Consider the following 9,514-nt stretch of genomic DNA (forward strand, 5'->3'; position numbering starts at 1 on the left):
CTTGATAAGAAATGTACTCATTATCTTGCCCATGTAATTGTAACCCCTCTGTACAGTATTTTCACAATAAAAAATAATAATAATATGTTACTTAAAGTAGTCTGAAAAAATGTGGCATGAGGTTGTGTACCTGTTATCCAAGCTATGTGAGAGCACAGATACAAGAATAAGTTCAAGGCAAGCTCCTAGAAGAACAATTAAGAACTTATCCAAAAATATAACTAAAGCAAAAAAAGGGCTAGAGACATGGATCAAGTAGTAGGGTACCTGTCTAGCAAGTGGGAAGCCCTGAGTTCAAACCTCAGGACCATAGTAATAACAACAGTATCAATAATGCTCAAAGTGTTATCAAATGCATGGGACCAAAAACAAAAACAAAAGCCAGAAGTGGAGCTGTTGCTAAAGTGACAGAGTACTAGTCAGCCTTGGCAATAACCCTCAGGGACAGTTGTGTGTGTGTGTGTGTGTGTGTGTGGTAGTAGTAGCAGTAGTAGTAAGTAGGTTGGGAATATAGCCTCAGTGGTATAGTGCTTACCTAATATGAACATGGTCCGGAGTCTGATCTGTAGCATAGCAAATAAATACATGCACAGACATACATACATACATACATACATACATACATATATAAATATATGAATGAATGATTCTATAAATAAATGACTTTATTTATACTGAAAAATAGACACCAAAATATTTCAGATAGTGGGGTGTCTTCTCACTCCTGTAATCCTAGCGACTCAGAAGATCTCAATTTGAAGCCAGCCTAGACAAAAAAGTATGCTAGATTCTATCTCCAAAATAACCAGCAAAAAGCCAGCCTAGCAGCATGGCTCATGTGGTAGAGCACCAGCCTAGCAAACACATACCTGTGCATGTATATTTAGGATATAATTCTTATAATATTTTTCCTAAATAATAAGCTCTAAAAACAGGTCTACTCATCATTACAACTTGAAGATCATTAATACCATAGTGGTATAAAAGAATATGTGAGGGGCTGGGAAGGTGGCTCAGTGGTAGAGCACTTGCCTTGAGCTGAAGAGCTGTGGGACAGCACCCAAGCCCAGAGTTCAGGCCCCACGACTGGACCCAAAAAAAAAAAAGAATATGTGAGTTTTCTAATAGTGAAAAGTTCCACAGATACTATTAGTTTGATTTGTTGCCATATTGGAGGAAATAGGAAATACCAGGTACAGGTTAAAGGAATATGTACATGTTTTGTTCACCCATATTCATGAACCTCTCCTGAATTCAAAGTTAAAATCCTTAACTTAATTCATAAAATGAAAGAGAATGGATTTTTCCTATGGTTATTCATTGCTATATCTCTGAAACCTAACTAAAACCATGAAGAAAGGAAGAGAAAGCAGAATTAATCATTTAGAAGACCAGATTACTTCTGGGTAAAGAAGGCAAGAAAATCAAAAGGACATTAATAACCCCTTGGGTTGCATTCCATCTTCTTCAACAACAACATGGGTTTCTCCTGGGGACAAATCTGAAAACAAAAAATACAAATGGGTCCAGGGCTCCAAAAAATCTTCTAATGTAGGCAGTTGCCTGAGTAACTATTTTCTAATTAATATGATGCCATCATGTACTATTTGTACATGACTTCCCTGAAACATTACTTTTAGCCAGGCATGGTAACACACACTTTACTCCCCACACTCAGACTGAGGCAAGAGAATCATGAGTCTGAAACCAGCCTGGGTTATAATGAGATCCTATCTCAAAACAAATAAAAAGTTAATTTTGATTCCTAAAACTAGAAAGAAAAAACTCATTCTAAGCAGAGTAAAAGACATATAGTCACTTCAAACTGAGAAGGAAAAGAGATTTATTTCACACTATAAATTATCAAGGTGATTTACTATTGCTATGGATAGGAAAAGTAAGTACATACTGAGCCAGTACATAAACTCTCAATGAAACACAATTGTCTTTAAACTTAATTCAACTCTTTAGGCAATATTCTGAATTTTGCAGCCATAGGACTAAAAAATAGAATTGTAATGATAGTTTTTTTTTCAAAACCCTGTAAAAACAAAAGGAAATATACATTGTTAATGAAAGAAAACTTCTAACAATCTTTCCATAATAAGATAGTCATCATCAAAATACAAATAAGGAAGGTTTCTGCATGGTATCCATTTTTCTCCCACTCTAAGGAGTAAAACTTAGATGGTTATTGTAATTACTCCATTATGCTTTTGGTATCTGTTTACCTGTCAGTTTAATAAAACTCTGGTAACTGCAATTTTCATCAAAAATATATTTTGGACAGCCTCTCACCTGGTCTCTTCATCATTCCAAGCGATGCGCATGCCTTTCCCACCACCACCTGCTGAGGCCTTGATCATGACAGGGTAGCCTAACAGCAGGGAAGAACGAGACAGAAGTTCAGACTTTGATCATTTGGATGTATTAACATGACAACTGACCACATGTTCAATAACGAAGAAGAGGATAACTAATTTATTTAAAAGTTCCTTTCTTTAAAGTCAGGAAAACAACACCAGTGTAATGATTGTGTGGTTTGTGTGTGTGTGTGTGTGTGTGTGTGTGTGCACATATATTTTTATTCGTATTTTTTCAAAAGAAAAAAAAGAGTACTGTGTCAAAAGAATGTGTTTTCCCTAGAAATAAAATAACTATATATTAATTATTTGGCAATGAATTTCAAAACTGAATTAGAAGGTAGAAGATATATTTCACATAACATGCATACACACACAAACATATGATGTCCAAAACTGCTGTTTACATGCCTAATAAATCCCCTTTTTTCCAAAAGTAAGATTTCCAGGTACTTCCATTTGAGACATCATAAAACGTTCTTATGGCTTTTATTAGAAAGAATTGGCATGATATTGTGAGAAAAAGTCAAATATGGCTGGAGCAGAAGATCCAGGGCTCACTAATAACCATGGAGCAGTAACTGAGTCCATCCATTCTCTCAGTTATCATAAAAATATGAAGCAAAATCCAAAATAAAGGGTATTTTCAGTTAAAGTTTTGAGAAGATAAAATCATGAAATTGTTATTTACAAGACTAGTTATAAAAAATTACTATGATTATATATCAAGAAAAGTTAGCATCTTTGGGGAAAGGATTTCTGGAAATTGATAAAAATATTCATACATTTAATGCCATTTGTTAATGATTTTTCCTGAAGAAAAAAGCAATCAGTAAGACCTTAAAGGACTCTTCCTGGTCTGTGATTCTATGATAGCACTGCACTCTAGCTATAGGATCCTTAAAAAAGAAAAAAGGAAGAGAGGGGCAAAATGTCACAGACCTTTGACCCTTTCACCACAAAACATCACCTTAAGTTCATAGTTAAAATAGGACTTGCTTCCAAAATATTTCAGAATTAAGTCAACTAAAAATATTTGCTCAGGTTTAGGCAGAATAGCATTTTAAAACAATGCTAAGTATAGTGAGATGAACCAAGATAAATACCATATTGTTATTACATTAAGGGCCTTAAAATCCTGGAAGAGAAGCAAAAGACCCAATAATTTCACCATTGGGACTGAAAAGAGCAAAGGATCTTCGGAAGGTTTGGAGAAAAGAAATTGGGATAAACATAATACAGGAAAGGTCATTTAAATGAAGGATGAGCAGGATTTAAACATTTTGGTTGGGAAACATAGAAACAAAACAGAGATGAGGATACAAGACATTTTAAATTGAAGAAATGAGCAAAACTCATTTGAAGTACAGCCTATTTGCAGAATAGCAGAGAAAAAAAGGAACTGAACACATAGACTGGGGGCTGAATAAGGCAGACTTAGCATGCTTTCATCTGGAATCTTGCATATGCTCTTGTGTGGTGTTTGATACTGTGGGAGGAGCTTTTCAAGAATGGGTTTAGTGTGTGTGAGTGTGAGTGTGTGTGTGTGTGTGTGTGTGTGCGCGCTTTGTCTCATTCACTGCTTCTGCCTCATGATGAATCTCAAAATAAATGAATTAGACTGAAATTGGCAAAGAAAATTTAGCTGTGTTTTGAGACCTGAAGAATTCCTACTACAAATTCAAAAACTGCATACCTACAAAATCCTGTTTACAGCAATTTAAGGTCTTTTAAACTAATGAAGCTGTATTTCTCTCCTATCAAAACAAAAACAAAAACAAAAGCCATGTCACCAATTCACAGACACAAAGTATGTATCCATGTATCAGGAAACAGATGAATCCTAGTGCCCACATCCTCTGTCTCTATGGTGCTCTCATCTCCCTCTGAGGATGAGAACACTTCCAGAGTTTTTCACTCCAGTACTAATCTCAGTCATTTATTCTAGATCCTGCACTATACCATCATTTCTGAGTTGCAAAGTAAATGGAGAAACTGTTCTTGTTCACAAAATATATAAAATAATTATTAATAAGAAATAATTAAATGTCCAGAGGTAATTAATGAATGAAACTATGTGTAAGAAAGTAATATTGCTTCCCAAAGAAAAAGGCAATGCAGTATTAAACCTGGTTACACCTATGAGCTAAAACAGCAACATTCTCAAGAAACATCTAACAAACCAAAATGAAAAGGCTGGGAGGGAAGGAGAAACTATAGAAGTTAGTGATTATATCTAGTTTAATTTCTGAGCTGTATTCTGAAATCCTATAAAGGTTTGTTTTTTAGCCTGGTAAGTTACTGTTTTCCAGGTAGAAATTTCTTTTTTTTTTAAATACAGTGCTAGGGATTGAAGGCAATTGCTCTTCCCCAGCCCTCTATCTCCTCAGTACTGAAATTATTTATTTTGGCTAAAAGACTGCTTTAAAATAAAAAATAAAATCCCAGGATCCCAGTGCTATTTTAGAATTTCCTCGCATTACTGTCCTCTCACTGTTATGTCTTGTGCTACTGCTTCTTCACACCTTTACCTAGTCAGAGGTAACCTGCCTACTGACACTCCAACTCCAGCCTGAAGTTAACTTTAGCTTTGCCCAGTTAAAGAGAAAGGAATACTTACAAAATGGAACTTAACAAATCTGAATAGGTGGGGTGGGGGAGGTTAAGGAACTGTAAGAATTTAGGTTATCAAAATATTAAAATGGCTAGGCACCAGTGTCTCACATATGTCATCCTAGCTACTCTAGAGGCTGAGATCTGAGGACTGCAATTCAAAGCCAGCCCATACAGGAAAGTCTATGAGACTCTTATCTCCAATCAACCACCAGAAAACCAGAAGTGGCACCGTGGCTCACAGTGGAAGGGCACTAGACTTGAGAGAAAAAGCTCAAGTACAGCACCCAGGCCCTGAGTTCAAGCCCTACAACCAAGAAAAAAAAATTGAAATGTTTCTATTCCTGACTGTGGACTCAACTTGCATGAGCTGAGCAAGTTTAATGCCAGGACAAGACATGCTCTCTGAGTTCCTTGCCTCCCAACAACCAGTGTGTCTTGCTTTTCCACCACAAAGAAAGCAATATTCAGTCTAACTCTACCATCAAATTTTCATTCATTCATTTTAAAATGCATTTAATGAATATATATATATACATATAGTATATATTAAACATTGGATAATTTATAAAGTCCTCTGGTTTTCTGGTACCTATTACCTGATATACATACACCTAAATACATGTATACATTTTATATGTATATATCTATATACATATACACATATATGCACACATATGTACACTGTATATATACATAAATTGTGTATAAATATACATTGTCACTATGTGTACATAATATATAATATATGAATATAATTGTAATATATAATATAATTATACATATATAAAATGGTATTATAATAAAACAACACAGAAGAATGTGTTGAAAAGGCTCTTCTGAGGAAATTGACAAGAGCTAGCCCTCAGAAAAATCAATGAGAGAAAAGGATGGTTGGCGGTAGGACAAGCTGGCAAGTACTGTATAGAAGCAGAAGAGCCCTGACAATAGTTTATAAGATTGCGCTGACTGCTGTCAAGTGACTGAACTGTGGAAGCAAGTAGACTGGTCATGAGGTCCAGGTGATAGACAGCTGTAACTTGTATTTGGTAAGTCACAATAGAGACAGACCTAAAATTTGGTTTAGGGGGTTAGTCAGCAATGGTGTGGATATGGAAAATTAGGGAATGAAAGGAGACTGGAAGCTTAGAAACTTGCTCCTTTATAGATTCCAAGTCAAAAACAACCATCTTTCCACACTAATTGAAAACTCCATGTTTATACACAATATAGAACCTTTCAGGCCAGGCGCTGGTGGCTCACACCTGTAACCCAAGCTACTCAGGAGGCTGAGTTCTGAAGATTGCAGTTTGAAGCCAGCCTCAGCAGGAAAGTCCGTGAGACTCTTATTCCCAATTAACCACCAGGAAACCAAGTGGTAGACTACAAACGTTGAACAAAAAAAGCTCAAGGAAAGTATCCAGGCCTTGAGTTCAAGCCCCAAGACTGGGCAGGGAGGGTGCAGGGTGTGGGGGAGGGGAGGAGGGAGAGAGCCTCACTCTTCAAGCAACCCCTACCATATATACGGTGAACACAACTTGTCACTTAAAAGGTGATAAAATCAGATCTCCATGCTTCAATATGGGTCATTCACTAAATAAAGAAACCTATTTTGTTTACATATGTTATCTTTTTTACAGTTTCTTGAACATTCATAGGCTATAACAGCTAGTGGAGAAAGAAAAAATAGGAAAATGGAGAAAATGGTGCTAATCAGAAATTGCTCAGAGGTTAAAAAAAAAGTATTACTCTTTTTATGGATGAGAAACATACAAATAATTGCAAGGCCTTTGCTTCCTAATAGAAAGGTTCAAAGTAAAAGGAAAATAAGAAATATTTTGGGGACAGTAGCTGAAAACAGGCAGTGAGAGGACTATAGATATTTCTAAATAAACCACACTCAATAATAGGAAATGGGACCTTAGAATTAAAAATAAAAGATACATAATACGCAGGAAGGATCCTTAGGTGAAAAATAGAAGCCTGACCCTAGGGGCTCACACCTGCGATCCTAACTACTCAAGAAGCTGATATCAGGAGAATAGAAGCTCAAATCTACTCTGAGAAGAAAAGTCCAAAAGACTCCATCCATATCCAAAAAAATAACCAGTAAATAACTAGGGTAGAGGCATGAACCAAGTAGTTGAGCAAATAAACCAAGCCAAGTGTGTGACTGCTATGTTTAAACTCTAGTACCAAACAACAGCAACAAAATGTTTTATGCTACTATTATAGAGAATGGTTCGTGTGCTTTGGGGGGCGGGGGTAGAAGTACAAAAGACACTGTTGATGGGGATGTCCTCCATGTCACTATTATTTCTAAGCACTCCAAATGTTTTTGAGACTATTCCACATTTGAATTTATCTGATTATTCATTCATCTAATTTAGATTAACAAAAAATTTTAACTACCATATAGGTGATATTGTTTCTTCATTTTTGCATCACATCAGACAGAGGGAAGAGGAGCTCTTTTTGTCTCCTTACTGATAGGTTTGATTATCTAAGATCTTTTAAATTTCATCATGGAAAACATTCTGTTCTGTCAATATAATTAGCAAATCATTTGTAAAGTGATATTTTGAATCCATGAATATTTTATAGCCAAACAGTATTTAACTCACTGCTAAGAATGAATATTAATGGTCCTTAATTTAATCAATTCCTACTTTGTTACAAAATAAGCTTTTAAAAATGAAGATTAAAAATCTTTAATGGTTTTTATTGTTACTTTTCCATTAGCTGAAACAGTGCCTACAGAGTAACATGAAAAACAATAGTTACTAAATAAATATACTAGTTAACAATTTAAGTGCCCATGTATTGTTTTTACCACTATATTTCACAATAGAAACATATCATAACATTATCCATTGTACTGTATATGCACATTCAGATTTCATATGGTTCTATTTATACATAAAATGGTTTCATGAATATTTTTTTACTTACTGCCTGGAATCCATGTTCTTGGAGTAATGCGTAGGAATACAATTATTGAACACATGCAACTCTTATGGATTCTTTACTTAAAAAAATAAAATTAGCCAAGTCAGTGGCTCATGCCTGCCATCCTACTCAGGAGGCTAAGATTTAAGGACCATGGTTAGAAGTCAGCCCAGGGAGTGAAAGTCTGTGAGACTCTTTATCTCCAATTAAATAAATTTAAAAAAAATAAAGCCAGAAGTGGTATTGCAGCTCAAATGCTAGCCTTGAGCAAAAGGAACTCAGGGATAGCACTCAGACCCAGAGTTCAGGCCTCAAGTGGGGGTGAAAGAGAATCTACTCACTTTTCTTTCTAATCATTATCATAACGATTATAAAACCCATCATAGGCACTGGGAATGTGGGTTAGTGGTAGAGTGCTTGCATAGCATGCATGAAGCCCTGGGTTCAATTCCTTAGTACGACATAAACAGAAAAAGCTGAAAGTGGCGCTGTAGCTTAAGTGGTAGCGCACTAGCCTTGAGCAAAAGAAGCTCAGGGACATTGCCTAGTTCAAGCCCCAAGACTGGCAAAAAAAAAAAAAAAAATCACAGTATCTAGGTATGACTCCTAAAGGAAAACCCTACCACTACAGATGTCTTCATGCAAGCACACAATGATCTATGTATGGCCTAACGCTCTAATGAGTTTACATCATGCTATAAAATATATACATGCATAATAAAATAGAAATATGAAACACAGTCTTGGGCTGGGAATGTGGCTCAGTGGTAGAGTGCTTGCCTTGCATGCTCGAGGCCCTGGGTTTGATTCCTCAGTACCACATAAGCAAAAAGAAAAAAGCCAGAAGTGGTGCTGTGGCTCAAGTTGTAAAGCGCTAGCCTTGAGCTGAAGAGCTGAGGGACAGTGCCCAGGCCTAGAGTTCAGGCTCCAGGACTGGACCAAAAAAAAAAAAAAACAGTCTTATATGTACAATGTCTTAAAATAAAGATACATGAAGCAAAATGTTTCCTATCAGTTTTTATATATAATACCAAAAACACAATTCATGAGAGAAAAAGACTGATATTAAGCTTTGCTTTAAAACACACCCACTTCTGGGCTGGGAAGGTGGCTCAGTGGTAGAGTGTTTCCCTTGCATGCATGAGGCCCTGGGTTCGATTCCTCAATACCACATAAACAGAAAAAAGCTGGAAGTGGCACTGTGGCTCAAGTGATAGAGCGCTAGCCTGGAGCTGAAGAGCTGAGGGACAGTGCCCAGGCCCAGAGATCAGGTCCCATGACAGACAAAAACAAAAACACCCAGTTCTGCTGTGAAGTAAAGTTATCAAGAGAATATAAACACAAGCAACAGAGTAGGAAAACAAAATATTTACAAGACACATATTGAACAAAGAACTTCTATCCAAAATTTACATGGCTGCTTTTTATTTATTTTTGGTCCTCTACCACTTGAGCCAGATCGCCACTTCCAGCTTTTTTCAAATACTTTATTGGAGATAAGAGTCTTTTTTTTTTTAATTTATTTATTTTTTTTTATTTGTGAACATACTGTACAGAGGGGTTACAATTACATGGGCAGGATAATGCGT

General features: G+C 36.1%; 1 protein-coding gene across 1 annotated transcript in view; it reads right to left on the minus strand.

Moving 5' to 3' along the window:
- The window catches only part of Pcca (propionyl CoA carboxylase, alpha polypeptide), a 301,142-nt gene that overhangs the window by 179,387 nt on the left and 112,241 nt on the right, over window positions 1–9,514 (minus strand). The window contains 1 exon segment of the mRNA XM_013023003.1: window positions 2,299–2,377. Within this exon segment, the coding sequence (XP_012878457.1) occupies window positions 2,299–2,377 (79 nt within the window).

This window comes from Dipodomys ordii, unplaced genomic scaffold (genome assembly GCF_000151885.1).
Source record: "Dipodomys ordii isolate 6190 unplaced genomic scaffold, Dord_2.0 Scaffold65, whole genome shotgun sequence".
NCBI lineage: Eukaryota > Metazoa > Chordata > Mammalia > Rodentia > Heteromyidae > Dipodomys > Dipodomys ordii.